Below are 24,757 nucleotides of genomic sequence, written 5' to 3' on the forward strand. Positions count from 1 at the left end.
TTATTATTGTATTATATTATTATTGTTATTATTATTATTGTTATTATTATTATTATTATCGGACTTCAGGTATAGATATATATATATATATATTGTACTATCTTGATGATGGGAATTTATTCTCAAAAAATAATATTTTGTTCTCTCTTTTATTTAAAAAAAAAGTAAAGACGATCATTGTTATTGTCGGATGGCATTTTTTCTACTATTATTATTATATCCTAAGTATATAGATATTTTTATCGAACATCGTTATTATTATTATTATTATCATCATTGTCGTTATTATCATTGATTTTCGTTATTAATATTCTAATTTATTAAGAAGATTTAAAAGAATCTCCACGTAGTATTCTTTTCACATCTTATATTAAAATGTTGTGTTCTTTAAAAAAAAAGTCTTCTTTCGCACATTTAATAAAGCAGTCCGTTGAAAGTTCAACTTTTTATTACTTATTGAAACCAAATAGAAATACGGTTGTCATAGATATGATTCTTTCTTCAGCAATAAAAATACACTAGAGAAAAAAGAAACAATGACAACAATAACATATATAAAATGTCGTAAAAAAGTATTTAAACGTCGTTTTAACAGAATTTATCGAAGTATCAATAAAGTTGATCCGCTTCTCTTTTGTGCTTTACGATTGAGAAAGAAAATAAATGAAGAAAATTTTATAGCGAGCCAGCGATTATATTGAATCGATAGAATGCCAATCTACTCGATTGAAAGAACGGAAATGTACAACGATGAGATATAGTAATCGATCGATAATTCATTCGACGCTTATTACTTTTATGAAGAACGCAAATAGAAAGAAAACAAATTATTTATATATATGTGTATATATATATATATATATAATATAAGTATATATATAATATATGTGTATATATATAATATATAGACCTCGTAATGATAACCATAATTTTTAAGCCTCTTACAATAATTTACCAACAAACAAAAGTCATAATAAGAAAGAATAAAAATTTATTAGTTTTTAATCGGTAATAAATTATAATAATAGTAATAATTGCCAAATATTTCTTTTTCGGTAAAAAAAAACAAGATAATCTTGACTTTTTGGAATGGAACCATTATATTTCTCCTTTTTTTTTTTTACAATAAAATATAATACAGTAAAACAAATTCAATGAATACACACGATGTCGTTTTAAGTTTACATTACTATTCAAAATAAACAATTTTAAATTTAATGATACATAATTCTCAGTTATTGAATGAATTAATTAGAATCTTAAATAATAAGTAAACGTAACAATATACTAGCTAAAGTAGATATTCAGATTATATTTCAACTCCGCAACTCTTTTTATAAATTATTATATGTAGCATCAATTATATTGCAATGTTTTACATCCGTAGAACGTGTTAGATTGTCCTCGTAAACATACGGAACAATTAAATAATCAATTAAAATATTTTTTGTAACACCAAGCATTAATATTTACATTTAGTCAATTATTGTTATTGTAATTTATTGGCAGTTAGAAGCTATCAAATTTCTATTTTTGTTTTTTTTATCAGATTATTGTTAATCATAGTTACCGTTACGAGGAATATTTTGTATATATGTATGTATGTGTATATATATATATATATGCACATTTACATATACACACTTGTACGAATATATGCGCGCTATCGCAAATTAAGAAAGAAAAACTATTCAAATGTTTATCGTAATAAAAGCGTCCGTGATACGTGATGCCTGTATTTATGTACGTTAGAAAACAAAGTGAAAGCGATCTTAGGCTAAAGAAAAATAATAATGCCTCGTGTTCCTTCGAGGCGTGTCCGATACATATCATTTTTTGCGGAACAAAATCAACTTTAGATGTAATAATTAAAATACATGTACTAATGTATATATCGTAATGATCGAAGAGAGAACATAAAAGGAGAGAGAGAGAGAGAGAGAGAGAGAGAGAATGAGTATCTCCTTTTCGAAAGAAAATATGTTTAGAAAGTCTGAAGTGTTACTTTAGTTAATAATTTAATAAATTACTTCCTTAAAATTTCACGTATTACACTTCGGCCGTGGCAATACGTACACGTATATAAACATATATATACATAAAAGAAGAAACAAAAAAGAATATATATTATTCTATATGTATATAGAATATATATATATATATATAGACTATATTAAAAATTGCAAAGCTATGTATATGTATATGTGTTAAAAGTGATAATAATATTGTTCTGTTAAACAAACAGCGTTTTCTTCGTTAATCTTTTGATACATTCCCTCTCTTATCATTAGTTAAACTTTCATGAGATACTATATACTACGTAATAGAAATTGTGTCATTGCGTTAAAGAATATTTTAAACATATAAATATGTATTTAGTCGATGAATATGTATCACAACAAACAAAAAATCGTTTATAACATCGGGTCAATCGCGCAAGTGCGATTATTGGAATATCATTGGCGCCACAGTCGCTATAGATGCGACTTCAGGAGTGGGTAAAACAACAAAATGACGATCGTTCTTCGGCAACAGCTGACGAAAATTACGTCAGTTGATTGCTATTACTCGTAGTGGTTGTTGGAGGACTTTTTTTGTTCCTTCATGTTCTTAATAGGATGACAAACTAACAAAAGTGTCAAAGCGATTCTATCAGGAATATTTCGAGATTCTTATTTGCTCTATCGATTTATTAAAATGTCTGACATCGAGGAATATTATGTGGAAATTCTTCGACTGGTTAAAGAAGCCGGTTCGGTAAGAAATTAAAACCAGTTAAAAGATATCCTTAATTAAAAATTCAATTATCTTGGTTACTTAAGATCCAATGTATACACAGATCTTAACTTGATCATTTAAAAATCTCTCATGAATGGAATATCTAAGTGACGATTATTATCTGTTTATTATCCAATCGATAGATAGCCTTCAATTTAATTTTAGCGACTTAGCTATATCGAACACTTGTTTAGCTTCTCCGAAGGAAGATTTGTTCATGGTCAAAATAAATTATTTTTTAATCCTTTTTTTCTTTTTATTAATTTTGCAAAATATTATCGTTAAATCGTAATAAGATTTGACAGATAAAAATTGTCGAAAGTTCATGGAAAAAAGAAAAAAATATAAATAAAAAAGAAATGTAAATGAAATCATATACCTTAGATCGTGAGAGAAAAGATATATCAGTGCAAAGATGCAATGACAAAATCATGCGATGTGGATCTCGTTACTGAGTGGGATCAAAAGGTCGAGAAACTTCTCATGGATGGCATATCTTCAAAGTTTCCAGATCACAAGTACGTACGATATTTAAGACATTGTTTATAATCCTTTTTGAAATAAATTCAAGTATGTTTTATCGATTTCATTTTGATCAACTTGTTTTTCTTCTTTAAAATGATCTCACGTTAATCGTGATTCAGCTGATCTTTTTTTAATGCCCATCGACATGCATTTCTCCTCCTTAAAATGATAAATAGATTTAACGATCAATTAAATCAAAGGGGAACTTACGATTTCAATAAAAATTCATTTATGGTAATTGATAGAGTTTTCCGTTATAAACTCTACGATGATTTTTTACGAACAATCTCGTTAAACAATATTTGTTCATTTAAATGTTAAGTTAAAATGCATATACGTATACTTGTTTTCAGATTCATTGGCGAGGAATCTACGTCTTTGGGTAAAAAAGCAGAATTAACGGACGCGCCAACATGGATCATAGATCCGATTGACGGAACTATGAATTTCGTTCATGGTTTACCGCACACATGCATATCGGTTGGTTTGCATATAGGAAAGGTTGCAGAAATTGGTGTTGTTTATAATCCTATTTTAGAACAGTTATTCACAGCTCGCAGAGGCAAAGGTGCTTTTTTGAATGGTGCCCCGATACGAGTTTCTGGCCAGAAAGGTGATCTATTTATGATTAAATCTAAAAAAGATGTCATAAAAAAGTTCTCATGGTGTACAACATAGCTTGCATATATATAGTAAAATCATCATTAGAATTTTTCATACCTTTCTTTTATTTGGACTCATTAAAGACGTTACAATTTTTTAGAGTTACGCAAAGCCTTGATCATGGTAGAGATGGGTACAAGTAGAGATCCTAAGAAAATGAAAGTCGTCTTTCAAAATATTAATATTTTGATACCACAGATCCACGGGTAAAATGAAAAAGAACATTTCCCTCTTGAGAAACATTTAATAGTATTTAAACAATTAATTGACGAATTTTTTCTTTAGAATGAGAGCGTTAGGATCGGCGGCTTTGAATATGTGTATGGTGGCACTTGGTGGTGCCGATGTTTGCTTTGAATATGGAATTCATGCTTGGGACATTGCGGCTGGTGATCTTATCGTCAGAGAAGCAGGAGGCGTTTGTATAGATCCAGCAGGTGTATGATTGTTTAATAATTTTCTTAAACATCATGCTTACGAGAATTCTCTACATAAATATTTTTCCATCAGGAGGACCATTTGATGTCATGAGCAGAAGAGTATTATGTGCATCATCCATGGAATTAGCTCAAGAATTGTGTAAACAACTTGTACAGTATTATCCGGAACGAGATTGAAAATTCGTATAACATAGTGATCATTCTTTTCGTCTTGTATTTACTTATTCGGTTGTACTTATACCAAAGACTCCAATCGTATGTGTGTGTGTGTGTGTGTGTGTGTGTGTGTGTGTGTGTGTGTGTGTTGTATAGTATATATATACTATATATATCTCTTACAAATTATGTTTTATAATGCGGCATTGATAGAAATGAAAATAAAGAAAGATTGTTCTAAATATTATATGCCAAGCTCCGTTTTCTTCCTTTACTTTATTTTGTCGGTTGGTTCTTCGTGATTACTTATCTATGACGATATTAAGATAATGAAAGAACAATTTTTAAATCTTATAATATATAAACTATATTTTTGCGTTATTACATTTCTTACACAAAATTAATAGATAATATTTCATTATATCAAAATTTCCACATCTCGCTGTGATTGTATTATACTAATATATTTATTGTATAAGTTTTATTAAAAGTATATACGTATATTAACACATAATATCTTTCATTGTATGTTTCTTCAGTATTATATGTGTTGTTATACTCTTTTGAGATTTTTAATTAATTATCTGAAAACTCAAAGCCATAATGATTAGAATATATATTAAAATCTTAATTATTGCTTATCATATTATAAAAATAATGAATTGTAAAAACGCTATATCTTTATAATTTTTTATTTTTAATATTTTTACGATATATACTTTACCTGCATACATACTTACAGTTTTGCTCTTCTTGATAAGTCTTTAAGACAAACCTTGTATTGGCTCATAATTAGTTCAATCTTTGATGATCCATTCTTTGATGACTCGACGATGATATCTTGTTTAAGCAGGTTTGATGAGACGGAGCAGAGAGTATCTATGCGTTGTTTTTACCATTCCTTTGGGACACCTTTCATCATTCCTTCTCAGCATCTGATCTCTTCCGTTGCCTCCCCTCCTCACAGGGAGGGCTATAAGTGAAACATCACCAAATTGTCAATTAGAAAAGCATATGCTAAAGTTGATATTGAATATATTCTTTTATTTCTGTATATATGTATATTGAAATGTGCTTAAAATTTCTACTCGTCCTCCTCATACACAAATTTCATGTTTTTGATTACATTTAATACGCGATGGCTTTTATTATTGTTATTAATATTATCATTATTATTATTTTTATTATTATTGTTATTAATATTATTATTATCATTATCATTATTATTATTATTATTATTATTATTATTATTATTATGATAATGTTTATCGTCGTTAGAAAAATTATGAAGAAAACTCTTTGTGTAAAGTACACACAACACTGTTTATAATTGTCAATAAACTATATACGATATGTTACAAGAATCGGATATACTAAATATCCCATAAGGCAGTCCCCTATGAATACCTTGCAACGGGATCAGCACTAAAGGCCCTTGAAAGGTCCGCTTGCACATAAAGATGATTCGAATTGAAGATTCATCTGAAACATAAGCAGCCTCGTACAGTTTTCTCTTATTAAAAATTATTCCATGAACCATTTAAACAGCACTGAAAGTCTGCCCTATTTTACATTAAGTAATAACTTTAAATAAAGTATTGGCTAAAGAATTTTAATTCTTAGAACTATAATGTTATTATACAGAGATGTGTATATCCTGTGATATAATTATGTTTCTAAAGTATCCTACAGTATGAAATATATATATATATATTTTATATATATATATATATATATATATATATATATATATGTGTGTGTGTGTGTGAGTGTGTGTTGATTAACTTTTATAACTGTTTACTGAGCTCAAATGAAAAATATTTTCTCGATTCGCGTCTTATATGCATGCGATATCGTTTACAATCATATATTCATCTACATTTATCTTATGCGAGTTATTAAAGATCGACTAACATAATATGATAAATCTGTTACGTCGTTCCGTTAAAATAAAATTTGTATGCTTATAGTTCATTAATACGATAGGACACACGTAAATCATTTGTAGCTAACGCTTGAAACGCAATAAACTCGTACGTGATAGTGACTGAAAATATAAAATGCAGGGCTCTCTCCACTTTCTGTTAAGCATTTGTATTTTTATTTCAATAGTTGACCTACTTATTATACAATTTTTTTTCTCTTCAGATTATACACAAAGTTTCTTTGTCGCTAAGTTTCTAATAGCGAATGCCATTTTTGTGCATCGCTGACGTAAAAGAACAAAAAAGACCGTTCCTGAACTGTGTGATAAAATTTTGGAGTCTTACAATCTCTTGTTATGAAATAACAAATATTCAGTACTAAATATTTAATGTTAATGTATTTTATAATAATTTATAAGAGATACTATCCGTAAGGAAGTCGCGCTTTAAATCGAAAAAGTGAAAAAAAAGAAAATTACCACATACCACCATAATGCTAAGTATCGATGGCCAGTTCATGCTGAAAGAGGCGGTCACTTTTTCCAGTCTGACTCATTCACCTAAGAACAACGTTACTTTTAGGTACCAAGTATTTATAAGATTGATAAGAATATATCATTTTTTTTTTCTTTTTCTTTTTAACGTGAGCTCATTACTTTTCAATTCACAATGATTATTACTTGAAGACAAAAATAAAAAGGCATATAACCTAATTACGTATTTAAGTAATACGTTATGAAATTCTGTGAATACGTTTAAATAGTAAAATTCTATGTTCCCGCTAAAATTGCTTATACAACAGATATTAGGAAGTAATTTACTTCCTTACGAAAATTGATTATGTCTTATAAAAAATATTGCACTCTATTGACCTGTAATAGTTCTTAACAACCTAATTAATACGTTATTTCAGATTGATAGAGTACAACGTTGCAATACGATGATACATGCATTATAAATATTTACTGCTTTTTGCTCTTCGTTGTCTTGATTGAGTTACACTTGAAACTATGCGCCGCCTCTTTCTGCTAAAACCAATACAGACAGTTCATGTAAGACAGACACCATTTTGGCTAGCAATATCCGTATTTAATATTTGATAATATTCGGTGAATGCGGATTATCGTTAGCGGTGTCTCATTTCAAATTCACAAATTTACGTTAATAATTTTTCTGTTGTACAAGGACCCTAGGCAGGGTTACCTAAATTTTTTCTTGTATAAAAGGGTGTGCCAGAGCATGGTTCACAGTGATTCTTTTCCCTGCATCCAACATCAACGTGCGTTCTAGCAGATCTTTCAGCTGACCAACTTTCCGACTTTGTTCGGGTGGTAATGAATTCCCACCAAGTTCTGCATTAAGATCACGAGTTGCCGGAAGAGTGGACATTACGACGATTTTTTCCTAAAAGTAAATACGTTGAATTATCTCATATATTGTAGAAACACTACAAGACATAATGGAAGAAACTTCTTTGGGAGCTACTTTGTGCAGATGCAGATTAGAAAAATATTATTTTACGAATAAAAATAGAGCTTACCACATGAGAAAACGTAAACGTAATCGTAGAGAAAAATTGTACAGCGACTTACCCGCTCAGTAACTTTATCAACTTCATGATAAAGAAAATTGCAGTTAGAGTCAAAATGTTGATCCTTGAAGGTTCCTTTCCTTATTAGTTTATTAGGCATCTTGCCCTTTAGATCCATGAAAAACTTTAACATCTGATTGTTTGTTTTTCCCGAAAACATTATTTTTCCAGTGTATAATTCATATATTGTGCATCCAACAGACCACATGTCAATGCCAAAATCATATGGTATACCAAGAACTAAAAAAAATCAATATTATTTCTGATACATAACAAAAATTCTATAGCACCAAACATTTTTCTAATATAAAGATCTATAGTCCGTTTAACGCACAGTGTTTCGCACATATATATGGCCGTTTGGGACAACAATCATAACTTTGTACCAAGTTCTTTGTTTTTTTTTCTTCGTCCCCCCCCCCTTTTTTTATAGTTACTTAAATATTACTTAATTCGCAAAACATGGAAAGCATTATATTTATTTGTTATATTTAATCGAATTCAAAACATGTGTCTGTATTTGTCTGACAATGATCTTATACTAAACTAAGTTCATATATGTTTATATGAACTTCTTTGTTAAATTTAATGTTTTTTGTCCTGTATTTTAATATGGATTTATCATAAATATATTTAACAAATTTTGAGATTAATTAAGAAACTTCATTTTAAATTCTTAAAATGTATAATTAAAATCCTTGATCTAAGACCACTATACGACGGTCATAGTGGGTCCTCAAGAGCGAACATGTCAATAAAGATTTCGATTATCTTTTTTATCTTGAATAAAGAAATTTGACATTAATGTAAAGTTCAATGTATTCAAAATTACTATACAAAAATTCATGGAGATATTTTTTTTAAAAGTCACCTCAAAACTTATAGAAATTCTATATAAAAAATTAAGAAAATTTGTTATTATTCTATTAAAATTACTCATGAAATTTTAAAGGAATACTACAATATTAACTACAATTTATAAAAATCAAACTAAAGAGACAAATATTACTGTCTCAAATATGAAAAAAAATGGCCCTTTCTTTTTACATTAAACTTCACTCTTCAATTTTAACAAATAGATTAATATATTCTGTAAAAGTTATTATATTACGTTACTAATATTTTACGATCTAAGATTTTTTCAGATTTTACATTTGAAATCTTTGATTTTGGTGCATTGAGTGAAACACTGTGCAACAAACCGAGTCAGTAAAAGTACACAAAATATTCGCGTGCTAAATACATGATAGATGCAAGTGATTTCAGTTATTAGCCGGTGGATGATAATTAATTATTAAATTCAGGAGTAAATTTACTTACATATAATAGGTCATTGTTAGGTTTGCTTCAATTTTCTATCCGAAAAGTGTTACGGTATTTAAAAAGGATTTGTAAATATACTCCTGTCCCAATTAGCTATGGTTGTTTGCCTCTACTGACTCGATTCTTTGAGCGAACTATAATTTTGATGTTCTTTTTTTTTTTTTTTTTCTAATATTACTGTATCAAAGTTTTATTCTTATTTCATTATTTGGAAAGTTAGAAATTTAAATAAAAAAGAAAATAACTATATGACACTATAATAATCTACCTTCTCTCACAAATTATAACAATATTTTCTCCATTGTCACTCTGTCTTAAGATGATCACGCATTATAAGGTTACCTGTCTATCCAGATAATTTTATTCGTACACTGACTTTTATAATTTATTTTCATTCATATAAAAATAAAAAATAATCAACTAATATACTTACTAATTTCAGGAGCACGATAAAATCTTGATACAAGATACGGTGTTATCTCATTTTCATGAGCATGGGAGGCAGAACCAAAATCACAAAGTTTCAATACCAGTTTACTTTCACTGACTAGAATATTATCTGGTTTAATGTCAGCGTGTAAAATATTTGCTCGTTTTAATAATTTTAATGCAAGGAAAAGCTGTTGTGTATACGACCTGACTGCTTTAACATGCAGACCCACATCTTTACCATATTTTTTCAATACCTATGTAGTAATAAAAAAGAAAAAAGAATATATATACACATATATGTACACACACGCATATACAAATTATCTACATACAATAATTATACTTGTACAGTATTTTTTTCATATACATACCTCTCTTAAATTCATAGCTAATGGTTCAAAAACCATACATAGATGATTTTTATGAAAAAAATGTCGAAATAATCTCAAACAATGAAATCGGTCCTCTGGATCTGCATCGTTAAGTTTTCGAAGTATTTCTAATTCTTTGAGACCAGTACGATGCCTGTAAAAACCATAAAAATAGTCTGACAAAGTTGTCTTTATGATTATATAAAATTTATGTATATTACAAAGTAAATAAATTTCTTACATAATTTCATTATTCCGGATTATTTTCACCGCAACATCTAAATTGCCTCGAGCACTGTCTCTAGCCCTTACGACATTGCTAAAAACTCCTTGTCCTGTATAACCATAAACAACATATCGCGAATCTAAAGTCTCACCAACCCGAACGCTAAAATTGATATTATGTTATTCGTTTAATTTAAACATAATTAATATTAACATAAGAAATTGATATGTGACAGATTGAAAATCATAGTGGTGTGAGTTGCATATAAAATAGTGTTTTAAAAAATTCCATATATATATATATATATATATATATATATATATATACATATATATTTATACTGTTTTCTACATTTCTTCTTATTTCTACAATTATATTTTTTTCGATTAGATGCAGTTTATAGTCAATTTAGTACGTTAATAAACAAAATAATTTTTAGATTAATAATAACAACAACAAAATTTATTTCTTTTATTTCAACTTAGACAAGAAGAGAAATGATTAATACAGAAGAGTTCTATAGTTTCTTTCGCGTAAAAATAAGTAATAAGTATCCCTCTCTTGTCCATCACATTTTTTATAAATTATAGATCGTTCCATTACACATTGTCCACAAACATATTTCTTATATTTGAAACAGATTTGTGTCACTTTACTCTTGTTACAATATCTTATTTGATATGAGATATATTTATCTGAGAAAAAAAGTTGTAAAATTAAATGACGAAGTCGATAACATCGAATGCAAAATATTTAATCAAAAGCTTGAAACCGGTCATTTAACGCTATGGTAGGTTTAATGTTCAGATTTGAAAATTTAGTATTATCTCAAAGTTTTAAAATTTGTACTTACAAGACTATGATTCTCAACCCGCGATATTATAAGTAATAAGTGTCTTACCGATAATATCCTTCTGCATCATCCCAATTATCTGTTAAACTAGGATTGTCAGGACCACCTAAACGTTTTCCTTCAACGGTAGGGCTCTAGAAAGGTTTAAAAATAAAGAGAATTGTAGTGTGATTATAATATAATAAATAAAATATTTCTATAAAGCATACATACATTAAAATCACCGATATTATCCGCTTCAGCAAACATATCCCATTCATTTGTTTTCTTTGTACTTTGTTTTTCATCTTGCTTAACTTTCTCTGCATTTTGTATATTTTCAACCTTCTCAGATTCTTCAGGTAATGCATCCTCAAATCTAGACTTTCTTTTCTTAACTGGCTGTGGTGACTTTGGTTTTTCAGGCAGTGGCGGAGTATGGCTTTCAGAAGTGGATTCATTATTGTTTGAAGGTATCTCTGGTGATTTTTGAGATGTATTTGAATGACTTTCAGACGGAGGAGTTCCAGTGACAGCTGTTACATCAGCAGACATATTTGAATCTTCATATGGTCCACTTAATCGCTAAATAGGAAAAAAAAAAAAAAAAAAAAAAAAAAAAAAAAAAAAAAAAATAAATAAATAAGATATTGCGCAAAATAAGTAAACAATGTTTTATAAAACTTAAAAATTAATATAATGAAATAATACCTTGAGTAACTCTCCTCTCTGTTTTCTTCTACGTTCAATAATAGCTTCCTCATCTTCCTCTTCCTCAATGTCAATATCCTTGATCTCTTCTTCGCTAGAACTGTCAAAACGTTCGACTTTTAGGCCTTCCGACAAAGAGTCTTTGTACTTATCACTTCTTTCCTTTTTACCATTCTTCTCTCTATCCCTTTCATGATCTCGTATGTGTTTTTCCCTACCCCTTCGACTTCGAGATAAAGAACGCGATCTTTTATAACGATCGTTGCGATCTCTGTCCATTCTATTTCTAATGGGACTACGAGATCTTCTCGTACTTCTAGATCGTTCTCTGATCTTCTCATGATTCCGACTATCGCGTCGATCCCTTGTGTCCATACGATCACGACTGGCTTGCCTATCCCTGTTGGCATGACGATCTCGACTAGTATGTCGTTCTCTGCTATCTCTTTTATCACGACTGGAATGACGATCTTTACTTAGTGGTCTATCTCGATTATAACGATCGCGACTAGTATGTCGATCCCGGCTTGATTGTCGATCTCGACTACTTTGACGGTCCCGATTGTCTCCTCTATCACGACTATCACGCCTCGATGAAATATGTTTAATATCTACTTTAGCATCTTGACACTTAGAATCGTTATGAGATCTAGATAAGTGTCGACTCAGATCTCGTTTTCTGTCTACTCGTTCTTCCTCCCTGCGATAAAAATAATAACGATGACAGTAATAATAATAACAACAATGTTTAATCAAACGATATAGCTCACCTTCGATCGTGCTCTCTTTTGCGCGATTCATCCCTTCTACTACTAGTAGTATCTTTACGTTTCTCTTCTTCTATCCTTTTTCTAGAATCCTCTTTTCTCGAATCTTCCTTATGCCTTTCATTAGTTTTTCGTTTCTCATCCCTTCTCACATCATCCCTTTTTATTTCTTCTCTTGGCCGGGTCTTATCCTCTCTTCTTCTGTCAGAATCTCTTCTCTTATCTTTGTGGTCCTCTCTGGTTCTTCGATCTCTACTCATATCAACTACAACGCGTCTTTCAGGTTTCGATATTTTTTTACGTTCCCTACTTCCTGACTTACTTCTAGGTCGTTTTTTATGGAGTATATTGTCATCTTCACTATCGTCTTCTACGAGTATTACATCTGGAGTTTCTGCTTTTGTTTCTTCATCCTCCTCTCCTCCTTCTTCTTCTTCTTCTTCTTCTTCTTCTTCTTCTTCCTCCTCTTCCGGTTCCTTATCTTCCTTTTCCGACTCATCTGACAAATATTGAACTAAACATGCTTGTAATCGCTCCTATGAATAAATTGTAATATTTTTAAGAAAGATTTACTTAACTCCATTATTTCAACTATTTCAAATTGTTGTGTACATACCTTCTGTTTCATTAATTCTTCCAAATCAATATCATCTTCAATAATAGTACAATCTACTTCATCAGAATCAAGATCTATTAATTTCTCATCTTCGCTTTCTTCTGTAGAAACTATTTCTAATAATGAATTTTTGACCTTGCCATTAAGACCAATTTCTTTCTGATTAATACGAGATGATGCTTTCTCATCCAATGAACCATTTTCAATTTCTTTCTCTTTACGCGGTCTTTTATGTTTCTTGTGTTTTTTTCTATAAATTCATTTAATGCAATATTTTACTTTTAATATCCATTAAAACAAACTATTCATATTTATGCTTTAAATACCTTTCTTGTCTATCTATTCTTCCATCTTCTTTCTCTATCACTCTATCCTTTTTATGTTTGTGGTGCTTGTGTTTTCTTTTCTTCTTTTTCCTTTGATCACCAAGCATATCTGATTCTGAGTCTATGCCAACGATTTCTCTTTTTGAATCTAAGGCTTCTATATCTGATGAGCTAAAATATATTGTTTACATATTATAAGCTTTGATATAAAATGAATTTTCAATATTACGATTAAATTCATTATCGATAAAAAGTTGCATATGCTAAAATACAATGGATATTAATATAAGATTTAAAATATCTATGAATGGAATTTAACTTTATTAGTTTCGAATTGTACAAGTGTGAAAGATATGAAGGTTACAAACAATGAATTCTAGGTTATTATCGAATAAATATTCAGGAAAAATTTCTTCCGAAATTATTTCTTCATACAATAAAAATATTATATAATCGTTATGTGTAATTTAAATATATGAAATTTGTAATGATTGCTAATTCGTAAAAATCTAAAAACAAACATTTCTCACACGACAGTGATGTAAACAGAATGGCTGATATTCATCATTCTATGTTGTACAAATTAATTGCTTGAAAAATTTACGAAAATTCTATGTAACGTAAAGAAAGCGCACTTACCCCATGTTGATATTATATAAATTATAAATAATGAAAATATTATGGAATCACTGCACTTGATAATACGCATACGTTCATTCTTTAACAAGAAGCCATTTTGTATTATCGATTCTTCTGTTTGGTGTATCTCGAATGAGATTTTGATTATCGATATAATTTTATTTCGATTATTGCAATAGAGATTCCATATATGTAATAAGAAGACTACATTACCAATTAAATCGGGAAAAGGCTGAAAATATCACGGTATAAATGATATTATTTTCTCTGCTGGCAAAAAACTTTGTTCGTTATGCGTATGCGCGACAATTCCTTAAATGAAATAAAGTGGGGATGGTAACTCATGTCCTAACACACGCTATGTGGAGGTTAAAGCAATCAAAAATTGATTAATTTAATATATTCTTAAAAATTTTTAACAATTTTTCTGTTCTATTGTTAGATTATATTATAGTATTATTAAAAGATGAAAAAATTGTGCCATCTGTGTATCCTACTCTTATGTATATCTAAAATAGTTATATAATTTAGTTTCATATTTAACCGCCTGTACACAATACTTCGCGCACTATTCCATTTCCACTTTATGAGACTACAATATAAGTTTATTATGTGTATGTATGATTTAGATTTCGAAAGTAAAAACTTTAACATTAGAATTACCAATCAATACAAAAAATGACTGGTTTCAATCGTTTTTATAAAAATTTTCCGATTTAAATTTCATTGCATGTTTCTTAAAAATATTATAAATTTTCTTATTAATACGTATAATCAATTTTATAAATTTTTTTTGTCCTCTTTTTTTTTTGAAATACAAGAGTGAGATACATTAAATATTTCTGTATACACTGAGATAATTTGAGCCAATTGATAAATCGAGATCTTCATCATTCTATTTTTAACTCTACAATAACATTTTAAATGTTTCTTAATTCGCGTTGATAATCTATTTAAAAAAAGAATGATTGTTACAAAATGCTTTAATACGTAATGATTTTATATCTTTTGGATGTTTCACTGATTTTATATAATTTTGTTCAAATCTCACGTAGCAAAAGAAGTAGTTTTCCTATTTGCGAAATAATGTCTATAAATATTTTTTTTATTCTTAATTAATCGAACAAAAAGGAAGGTACTGGGATTATCGATAATAATAAAAAAAAAAAAAGAATTGAGATATATTTATAATTTGTCATAATTTAATTCGTAAAATATTTTACAATGTAATTACGAGCAATGCGACACGTCGCTGGTATATCAGTGATATTGTTTTGCACCTATATTTATTACGTCTCACGATGATACCAACGAGGCATGACATTTGTCTCGTTTAATTCGACTGTTACGATCAGTCCTTCAAAATGTCGATTCGATAATCGACGATAATCAATAATTATTTAATAAACCTATCGGCAATGATAACAAATAATATTATAAATATAGATTATAGATTAATAATAAATACTTAAAGTAATCCTCCCAAAAACTTTAAATAAGTGACTGAATATTGCCTACCGCTTGCAACATTCTTGGGCGGAGATATAGAGGGAGGACTGAGTAGGAAAGGTAAGGGAAAAGGGAAAAAGGATAGTTCGATATTCAACCGTTCGACTATCGTATCATATGTATCACATCTTTCTATAAGAAATCCGAGTTATCGTCTAATCACGTTGTCATTCTCCTTTTAAAATATTATTTCGTAGGGAGCAGTTCGTTCTTTTTCTTTTTTTCTCATTTTGATAAACGTTTTCTCCTTTCTTGCCAGATTTGTGAATGTGATTTTTTCTCGTTCAACCGAATCTATCTTTCGGAAAAAGATTATTTACAAAATTCTGATAATTGCATTTCTTTCGAAAAATCTTACTTCGTTAGAAAATAACGATATAATCTCTATATTCTGACTAGTTTCTACATTCGTCCAGTCTCCTGTTTTAATTCACAAAACAACAAAGAAAAGAAAGTTAACCTATCATGCTTTTATGGAAGATCTATAAGTGACATTGTTGGTTAGCTTAAGAAAGCCCATAGATTCTCCTTCGTTTTTATCTCTTTCTTTTCATTCATTTCTATGACCAAAAAGATATATATCCCCTCTCTTTTCTAACCTTGACATATTAGTTTTTTTTTTTTTTTTTTTTTTTTTTTTTTGTTGCATTTGATGAGAAAATAAGCATCAGATGCATTCTTGACAAGCGATAAATCTTCGTAGAAATAATAGGATAACCGTTTAGAAATTGTAGAAATGCTTATTCGAATAGTTTCTTAGCATAATGCCAAATGCGGAAAAAGTATTCATCTCTTCTAAGAAGTCTTCCTCTCGCGTAAGAATGAATATCAGCATCCATGTTATGCTCTCGGAGCCAGGAACTTGTATTTTCCGTGCTAAAACTCACAGACGCAGTTTCACCTTTGTCTGTGGCTTCTGCAATAGGCTCCACCACTGATAATTCTAAGTAAAGAAGATTACGTATATGAATTTATGAAAAGTAAATATTAAAATACTGTATATACATGTATGTCATACCTGAAGTTGGTAGTATCTTGAAAGGTTCATCTGATTCCAATGGTTCACTTAGACCAACCTCGTTTCTAGCATAGATTCTCACAAGATACTCATGATTTTCTTGAAGGTCTTTTATATTTATCTTTTGTATATCAGCCTTGACTCGTCCTACCTCAATCCACATAGTCTTTTTAGCATCCCTCATAACAATTCTATACCCTTCTAAAGGTGCACCACCGTCAGATTCTGGTCTACCCCATTCTATAACCACTGTATTTGCAGCTATTTGTCTGATTTCTAATGGGGCGGTAGGTGCTGATGGTACAGCTAATAGGAGTAAAAATATAGTTAGAATAATGTTTAAATCTGTCTCATTAAATTAATTGTATAGTTATATAATCATCATTAATATTATAGATATACATACTAGCATGAGTCTTAAGAGTAACTGGCTCTGAATTCGTAGGTATACTGAGACCCATACAATTTTCAGCAAATACTCTGAATAAAAATTCACTTTCCTTCAAATTTTCAATGCAATATTGGTGAGTGGTAGCATCTAAAGTAACGACCTTTATCCATCGTGCACCTTTACCAATTAATGGTCGTTTTTCGATAATGTAGCCTGTTTGATATTTGGAAATATATATTATATGCATATAATATTATTTTTTAATAAATTAGAGAGTTAACCGATTAGTTTTACCTGTAAGTTCAGTTCCTCCATTATTAGCTGGCGGAAACCATGTAAGTGTTACACTCTTACTTGTAAAGTTTATTACTCGAACATTGAGCGGACTAGATGGTGGAGCTAAAAATACAGAATATATATATTTATTGAATTGTTCTGTAAACTTATTTTTTATTACTAATTATCATTAAAATTAGTAGATAGGATTGTATTCAAAAAATTATTAATATCATGCATATTATTATGCACATATTAGAACAATCGATCTCTACTTACTTTTACTAATAACAATTTTTGATGGTGGAAATATGCCTAGTAAAGCATATAAGCTGCTATCTGTAAGCTTTGTTATTTCTAAGCAAAAGCATAAGCATTAAAATAGAAAAATTTTAAGAAATAATAATAAGTAGTATTTTTTTTTTTATAAGCATAGCAATGATTTTTTAAATTCTTTTTTATTAATTCGTTTATTTTGTACATATTTATACTTACTTGCTCGCTTTCCAACTATAATTGGTTCCTCTGAAATATATGGTTCACCCATTCCAATTTTATTTTTTGCTGTTATTCTAAAATCGTATGACATATCGGTTTTTAGATTTGATACATTTATGTTTGTTACATCAGCCTTTGTGTTGCCCACCTATAATTCAATTATTATTTTTCATTTTATTCAATATTTTGGAGATAAATATTTGGTATTCTTTAATTTATGTATATACCTTCTGCCATGCTTTCTTTGTTGACTCTGTTATTTCAATGATATAATCTGTAATTGGCGAGCCACCATCATTTTCTGGAACTTGCCATTTTATTGTGAAAGATGTTTTGGTCATGCCAGAAGTCTCTAAAGGCCCTCTCGGTGGTCCAGGTGGACCTATTATGATTAAACAGAATATAGAAAAGTTGAATATAATAATATAGATATACATTAAGTATTATTTAATACAAAATAAGAATATGTACCATAAGACATTCTTGTCTTTACTGGCTCAGATTCCAAGGGTTCCGATGCGCCTACAATATTCTTTGCAATTACTCTGAACATATATTCTACTTCTAATTGTAATTTTTGTACACAGAAACTTTCTATGTTTTTATCAACATCAGCTACTTTTATCCAATTCATCTTAGCTGTTTCACATTTCTCAATAGTATATTTTTCTATTTCAAGACCACCATCATCAATTGGTGCTTTCCATTCAATTGTAATACGATCTTGCCGGATCTCTTTTGTTATTATTGGTCCTTGAGGTTTATCTGGTTTATCTGAAAAGGAAATAATTTTATGTATATGTAAAATATGATTGATTTGAAAGAGATTTAAGTCATTTATCATTTTAACTTACCTATAACCTTGAGCTGAATATCTATAGAAGAACTACCAGCTTCATTAATTGCTTCTGCTGTGTAAGTACCAGTATCTTCTCTCATGATAGAGCTGATAGAAATAGTTGAAATTTTCTCTACAGTATGAGTTGATACTCGCTTATCGATTATCTTTTGACTATTCTTCGACCATGTTATATCCGGTGTGGGGAAACCACTGGTTTGAACATCAATTTTCCATTCAGAACTTACAGGTAATTTCTGATTTATCAATGTTTCATCAACGATCAATTTTGGTGACTCTTGTATTTTCAATTGACATGTGGTTTCTGCTGTGCCAGCTTCATTTTCTGCTTTTACAGTGAATGTTGCTGAAGATGTCTCTGTTGTTTCCAAGATTATATATTTTGCTACACGATTTTCATAAGTTATATTAGTATCAGCAAATAGTTGATTATTCTTGAACCTAATCGAACAATTCAAATAATAAATAAGTATAAATATATTATAAATATTTTTATGTAACATATAATATGAATGAAATTATATACCATGTGATTTCTGGTGTTGGTGATCCTCCAATGATACAAGAAAGTGTTACAGTTTCTTTTAAACCTACATTTATACTTTTTAGTGGCTCCAATATAATCGGTGGCTCTAATCTTGATGGCTTTGAAATTTTTATATATTGTGTTTCTGAAGATGGTTCACTAAGACCTACTTTATTAATAGCTGTTACACGGAAAGTGTATTCTTTATTAGTTGTTAATTTTGTTACCGTATGACTTGTTTCAATGATTTTTTCTGTGACTTTGGTCCATCTAAAAATAAGCAATATATTTTTGTAAAAATTAAAACAAAAAATTATGGATTATATAAACATTAATATACAGAATAATCTATTTTTTCTTTTTCTTTTTTTTTTCTTTTAAGACTTACGAAGTTTCAGCCTTTTCGTGGTATTCTAATATGTATTCTGTGATTGGCAAGTTTCCATCTGATTCTGGCTTTTTCCAATGCAGTGTAATGCTTTCATTTGTTAATTCTAAAGGCTCTGGTGTACCTGGCTTGCTAGGTGGTTCTGAATAAAAAAATGTTATTTTTAATAACATATACATAATCAATATCCATGATAATCTCAAATTTATAGCAATATGAAAGTCCATTATTATTTGTATTAAAGCTTTTTACTTACGTGCAATTGCAACAGTTATTACTATAGAAGCATCACCATGTGGATTGAAGAGTCTCAAGTTGTAATCACCAATATCTTCTTCCTGCACTTTCGTAATAGTTAAAACAGCAGATTCCTCATCTATCGAAGGAGTGATTCTCTTAGATTTTGTAACAATGCGACCATCAACAGTCCATTCATCCGTTGGCATTGGTGTTGCTGTGAATTTGACGATAATTTCAATGTCATCATCTTTGTTCACTGTATATTTTGTCTGAGTATCCGGATTAATTTTCGGAGGTGTTTCTATGACTTCAACTTTTAATCTTGATGATGTTTTTACGTTCGTTACAACAGCTGTATATTCTGCAATATCTTCTGTTGTACATTTCTTGACAATGAGTTTCTTTATATTACCCTCATCAATAATAATATATTTTTCTGATTCTCTAATGATTTCTCCTTTTCTATAAATACAATTTATATATGATTTTATTATAGTTACAATATATGTAAAATTTATGTATAATATATGAAAAGGAAATATTTGTTATATATACCTTAACCATGTGACTGGAATATTTGATTGAGATATTTCGATTAAGAAGGAAGCGTCTTCATTCACTGGTACCAATGTAACATCTGGTAATTTGGCGATAAAATCTACACCAGGTTCTTCAACAGTTAATTTAGCTGAAGATGTTTGTTCTCCAACTTGACAAGAGTAGACACCTGCATCTTCAGGTTCTGAATCGTAAATCTTCAATTTTTGCCTCTTGCCATCGATAGAAAGTTGCACATGTTCAGAAAACTGTAATTCCTGATTATCCTTAAACCAACGCACTAATGCATCACCTTTGGTTAACTCAATGTCGAAAATTGCTTTCTCTCCTCTAGCTATTGTCACATCATGCATCTTAGTAATGATTTCTGGTGGTAATTCTGAAATATATCAAGTGAAGAATGTCTTGTTATAAGTTGCTCTTTAGAAGTATTTATAAAATAATAATTACCAAATTTTTTAAAGAAATATACAAATAATACGTACCAACAACAGTAACTTCAGCTGTACATTGTTGATTAAGCAATGTACATGTATATTCTCCTTCATCATGCACTGATGTACTTCTGATAAGTAATTTTCTTATGGTGCCTTCTTTTACAAATTCTAGTTTTTCATTGGTACTTGGTTTCAGTGGTACTCCATCTTTATACCATTCAACATCTACAGTCTCAGATGTTATTTCAACTTCTAATATTGCTATTTCACGTTCCTTGACCTCGAAGTCTTGTAACTTCCTTGTAAATTCAGGTTTAGCAGCTGGAAGAAAGGATTGTTTCAATTAGATTGAAGATATTCAATTCAATGAATATTCAATTGCAAATATAATATAATGATAATATAATTAAGTAAACTTACGTTTCACAGTAACAGTGCTAGACGTTGTCTGATTTTTGACAGTACACTTGTATGTACCTTCATCTATTGCATTTGTCTTTTTGATGACTAACTTATGTACTCGCCCTTCCTGAATAATTTCACGATGATCCATACCACTGATTTCTTTTTCATTATGCCACCACGTAGTGGATACTGTATGAGAGGTTTCACATATAAGTTCCAACATTTTATATTCGTTAACAGTGACTTTTTCTTTTAATTTCTTTGTAAATGTGACTTTATCGACGTCCACCGTAACTTTAGCTCCATGTGAAGCCTTTCCAATCGAATTACTAGCAACACATTTATAATCACCAGCATCTGTCTCTGAATCAGCATTTCTAATCTCAAGAACAATGTTTTCTCCGTCGTAGCTTCTTATTATGTTTGGTGATTTTTCTAATGGCTCATTATTTCTATGATAAAAGTTAAGTAGTAAAATTTATATGTGTATATATATATATATATATACATATATACACAATGTTATATATGAAAGATAATGAAAAGTAATATAAAATTAGCAATATAGTTACCTTAACCAAGTTATTTCTGGAATAGGATTTCCAGTAACTTTTGCAACGAGTTTGAACGTACCCTTTTCAGGTACTGTAAGTTCTTGGAATCTTTCAGTGAATAATGGTGGCTCAGGAGCACCACTTGGTATTTCTATAAATAGTGCAAATCTTTTAGGTACAATTTTAATACTTTCTTATTAAATAACAGAATTAAAAGATGAATAAAAATATAAGCAGAAATAAATACATTTCATACCCTTAGAAGATAAGATAGAGAACTCTTCTTTTTGCTGTTCAATGTTAATAAGCATGAAAGACTTGAGATGTGGAATCACTGAAATACATATTAGTAAAGCATTTGGTAGTGTTAGTGCAAAGTGCTCATCATCAGTGTAATCAAATGGTTAACAAATTTTGATTGTTAAAAATTGTAAAATAAGAAGCATAAAGAGTCATAGAAAGTTTATGAATAGTAAGTATTATCTTACTTTCAACCACCAATGTTGATTGAGTTTCAGCTTTGCCAAAATTATTAGTAGCTACAACAGAATATTCTCCCGTATCTTCTAATTGTGGTTGGATTATAGTCAATGTGTTTATATGACCATCTTGTTGTGGTGTTAGATCTTTAAGTGGCTTTCCATTTTTATACCATACTACTTTTGGTGCTGGATTACCAACAATTTGAGTAGATAACATAACAGTTTCTCCTTCTCGTACAACATACGATTGTAATGGTTCTAATATTTCTGGTGGTTCCTGATTGCTAGTTTTCACCTGTAGTTACAATATGTGTAGTGATGTTTCATGTATTCCAGCATTTTAATTGCTATAAGATTTAATAACTTGTTACTTACTTTTAAAGGTATTTCGATGGTAGCTTCACCCTCTCTATTCTTAGCAACAATTTTATAATTTCCTTCCTGTTTCTTCTGAACTTTGGAAATTTTAACTACACTACAATACATGTGCATATCACTTTCGCTTGTAATGATGATATTTTCCCTGGTAGTAAGTTGTGTGTCCTTATAATACCATATGATTTCAGGTTCTGGTACGGCTACCAGACGACTTTCAAGTATCACATCATCACCTTCATCAACATATTTTGCTTTAGGTTTTCGAGAGAAAGTTGGTGGAATTCCTTCGAGAATGTCAACCAGAGAAGATTCTCTATATAGAAAATGAGATAATCAATTAGTATTTCATTTAGTTAGTTATTATCATTATTATTAAAAATTATTAATAAATCTTAATACCTTGACAAACTTTTTCTGGATGGTCCAGTTAAATCTGATCCATGGTCAGATAAAGGAGCTTCTACTACTAATTCCGTTGTGCTAGATGCAAATCCTGCAGTATTCTTGGCAACGCAAGTAAAGGTACCTGCATCTTCAGGGAACACTTCTCTGATAATCAAAGTCGCTACATTATCATCATCATAATAAATTTGGAAGTCTGGTGATGGTTTAATAATGGCTGTTTGACGGAACCAAGTTATTTGAGGTCTTGGCACACCTTCTACTTGACATTCGAATTGTACTGTATATCCATCTGGTGTATGAATTGGTTGTAATTTCTCAATAAATCTTGGGGCAGATGCCTTCTCTCCCGGTGCTGGTTCTAAACAAATATTATAAATCATATGTATTTTTTATGCATTATGTTGTCTGATATATTTCTTCTGTCTATAATTTCTTCCTGCATAATGACTTTGAATTTGTTAATGTTTATATAGATAAAAACTTAAAAATTTTTATGCAAAATTCTTGCTACGCTATTACAAGATAAATTAAGGGCTGCAACGTGTTTCCTCGTTGAACCTATTCATTGGCTTATCATGTTAGATGGAGTTCTCACGCTTTGCACGAGATCTTGATAGTTTCTTTTTTGCTGCAGAAACAGTTGATCGAAAGTTCTTTATTCACAATTTGATCTGTTTCCATTAAGAATGGCATTATGACGAGGAATGTTAAAATGTCGACTATAATAATCTTTAAGAATGTCGAAATGTCGAAATAATCTTTAAGAATTACTATTTTTAAAAAAATATTTTTACTATAAACGCACAGTATACTGCGGTCCATTGCTCCATTATTAACTAAATAGTGTCAAGTTATTCAAACCCGCAATAAATTTAATTTTTGTTTACATATCAGTATTATCTATCTATTGTAATTTAAAAATTGTCAGGTTGTTGTGGCCCAGTTTGTATAATAAAACTTACTTTCAAATACAGGTAATTTGTCGATCTTTTCATGTAATTTACGTTGTAAATATAACGTATAATGTACTTCATCTAACAGATATTGCGCTGGCACCCATCCTTTTTCTTCCGTTAAGTTTTTCTTTACAAACCACCAGTCTTGATTTGTATGATCTAAAAAAGAAAATAAACAAATTTATGACAGGCGCGTATGACTTTTATTATTTATTAATCAATAATAAATATATAATATTTACCGATTATATATACTTTTTCACCCTCAACAAGATTAATTGCTTCATCTGTTTCAGCTACGTATGAACAAATTGAGTACATCGTATCGCCATCACGAACAACATATTCCACTTCTATAAAAATTATATAATATTTTATAAAAAAAAAAAAAAACGAAATAATTATCTGTATGTTAATATTAATACATGCTTATATTTACCTTCTTCGAAAATATCTTCTTCTCTGGTGATGCTAAGTGTTGCTTCTTCTGTAATTTACATTTAATGTGAAATATTTAAAAAGATTAATGAATTGATATTAAATGTAGCTAACCAAC

The 24,757-nt window shown here is 29.6% G+C and overlaps 3 protein-coding genes across 18 annotated transcripts in view; 1 reads left to right on the forward strand and 2 right to left on the reverse strand.

Annotated features, from left to right (window-relative positions):
* Positions 1 to 2,469: 2,469 nt before the first annotated feature.
* LOC118450003 (inositol monophosphatase 1) lies at positions 2,470 to 4,809 on the forward strand. The gene is made up of 6 exons (XM_035885314.2): positions 2,470 to 2,757; positions 3,163 to 3,296; positions 3,657 to 3,916; positions 4,067 to 4,172; positions 4,252 to 4,403; positions 4,477 to 4,809. Exons 1-6 carry the CDS (start codon positions 2,698 to 2,700, stop codon positions 4,581 to 4,583), a joined length of 819 nt encoding a protein of 272 aa, XP_035741207.1. The 5' UTR covers positions 2,470 to 2,697; the 3' UTR covers positions 4,584 to 4,809.
* Positions 4,497 to 15,331, reverse strand: Prp4k (Pre-mRNA processing factor 4 kinase). 6 transcript variants are annotated; one of them, XM_085661489.1, is made up of 16 exons: positions 14,322 to 15,331; positions 13,683 to 13,853; positions 13,357 to 13,606; positions 12,744 to 13,276; positions 11,974 to 12,673; positions 11,497 to 11,847; positions 11,332 to 11,417; positions 10,446 to 10,592; positions 10,205 to 10,358; positions 9,835 to 10,087; positions 8,080 to 8,318; positions 7,691 to 7,891; positions 7,454 to 7,512; positions 6,974 to 7,047; positions 5,970 to 6,044; positions 4,497 to 5,535 (listed from the first exon to the last, which is right to left on the reverse strand). In XM_085661489.1, the coding sequence occupies exons 1-12, from the start codon at positions 14,324 to 14,326 to the stop codon at positions 7,691 to 7,693; spliced, it is 3,090 nt and encodes a 1,029-aa protein (XP_085517615.1). In that variant the 5' UTR covers positions 14,327 to 15,331; the 3' UTR covers positions 4,497 to 5,535; positions 5,970 to 6,044; positions 6,974 to 7,047; positions 7,454 to 7,512. The 6 variants fall into 6 exon arrangements, with proteins under 6 accessions (XP_085517615.1, XP_085517617.1, XP_085517614.1 ...); XM_085661491.1 differs by having other exon boundaries at positions 7,439 to 7,512; XM_085661488.1 differs by having other exon boundaries at positions 7,454 to 7,515.
* A 154-nt stretch (positions 15,332 to 15,485) lies between these two features.
* The window catches only part of sls (sallimus), an 82,241-nt gene continuing 72,969 nt past the window's right edge, over positions 15,486 to 24,757 (reverse strand). For 7 of the 11 annotated variants that reach the window (XM_085661476.1, XM_085661473.1, XM_085661472.1 and 4 more), the window contains 23 exons: positions 24,641 to 24,688; positions 24,444 to 24,554; positions 24,208 to 24,360; positions 23,240 to 23,603; positions 22,838 to 23,153; positions 22,469 to 22,757; positions 22,237 to 22,314; positions 21,999 to 22,131; positions 21,442 to 21,878; positions 21,070 to 21,342; positions 20,582 to 20,963; positions 20,043 to 20,488; positions 19,787 to 19,928; positions 19,399 to 19,668; positions 18,868 to 19,313; positions 18,485 to 18,787; positions 18,241 to 18,395; positions 18,011 to 18,161; positions 17,795 to 17,872; positions 17,534 to 17,638; positions 17,255 to 17,452; positions 16,849 to 17,154; positions 15,486 to 16,773 (listed from right to left, as the gene is read on the reverse strand). In XM_085661476.1, the coding sequence (XP_085517602.1) occupies positions 16,571 to 16,773; positions 16,849 to 17,154; positions 17,255 to 17,452; positions 17,534 to 17,638; positions 17,795 to 17,872; positions 18,011 to 18,161; positions 18,241 to 18,395; positions 18,485 to 18,787; positions 18,868 to 19,313; positions 19,399 to 19,668; positions 19,787 to 19,928; positions 20,043 to 20,488; positions 20,582 to 20,963; positions 21,070 to 21,342; positions 21,442 to 21,878; positions 21,999 to 22,131; positions 22,237 to 22,314; positions 22,469 to 22,757; positions 22,838 to 23,153; positions 23,240 to 23,603; positions 24,208 to 24,360; positions 24,444 to 24,554; positions 24,641 to 24,688 (5,387 nt within the window). In that variant the 3' untranslated portion in view covers positions 15,486 to 16,570. The remainder of the gene's footprint in view (positions 16,774 to 16,848; positions 17,155 to 17,254; positions 17,453 to 17,533; positions 17,639 to 17,794; positions 17,873 to 18,010; positions 18,162 to 18,240; positions 18,396 to 18,484; positions 18,788 to 18,867; positions 19,314 to 19,398; positions 19,669 to 19,786; positions 19,929 to 20,042; positions 20,489 to 20,581; positions 20,964 to 21,069; positions 21,343 to 21,441; positions 21,879 to 21,998; positions 22,132 to 22,236; positions 22,315 to 22,468; positions 22,758 to 22,837; positions 23,154 to 23,239; positions 23,604 to 24,207; positions 24,361 to 24,443; positions 24,555 to 24,640; positions 24,689 to 24,757) is intronic. The other 4 variants (XM_085661477.1, XM_085661471.1, XM_085661470.1 and 1 more) reach the window with 3 other exon arrangements.

This window comes from Vespa mandarinia, chromosome 15 (genome assembly GCF_050613455.1).
Source record: "Vespa mandarinia isolate Hongniang chromosome 15, ASM5061345v1, whole genome shotgun sequence".
Taxonomy (NCBI): Eukaryota; Metazoa; Arthropoda; class Insecta; order Hymenoptera; family Vespidae; genus Vespa; species Vespa mandarinia.

Excerpts from the sequence above, each read along its gene's own strand:
- LOC118450003 (XM_035885314.2), top strand. The coding sequence starts at position 2,698 with ATGTCTGACATCGAGGAATATTATGTGGAAATTCTTCGACTGGTTAAA. Across the intron at positions 2,758-3,162 it reads TGGTTAAAGAAGCCGGTTCG|ATCGTGAGAGAAAAGATATA; the intron begins GTAAGAAATTAA and ends CATATACCTTAG. Across the intron at positions 4,404-4,476 it reads CGTTTGTATAGATCCAGCAG|GAGGACCATTTGATGTCATG; the intron begins GTGTATGATTGT and ends TTTTTCCATCAG.
- Prp4k (XM_085661492.1), bottom strand. Across the intron at positions 13,277-13,356 it reads AAGAATTAATGAAACAGAAG|GAGCGATTACAAGCATGTTT; the intron begins GTATGTACACAA and ends ATTTATTCATAG. Across the intron at positions 10,359-10,445 it reads ATCCGGAATAATGAAATTAT|GCATCGTACTGGTCTCAAAG; the intron begins GTAAGAAATTTA and ends TGGTTTTTACAG.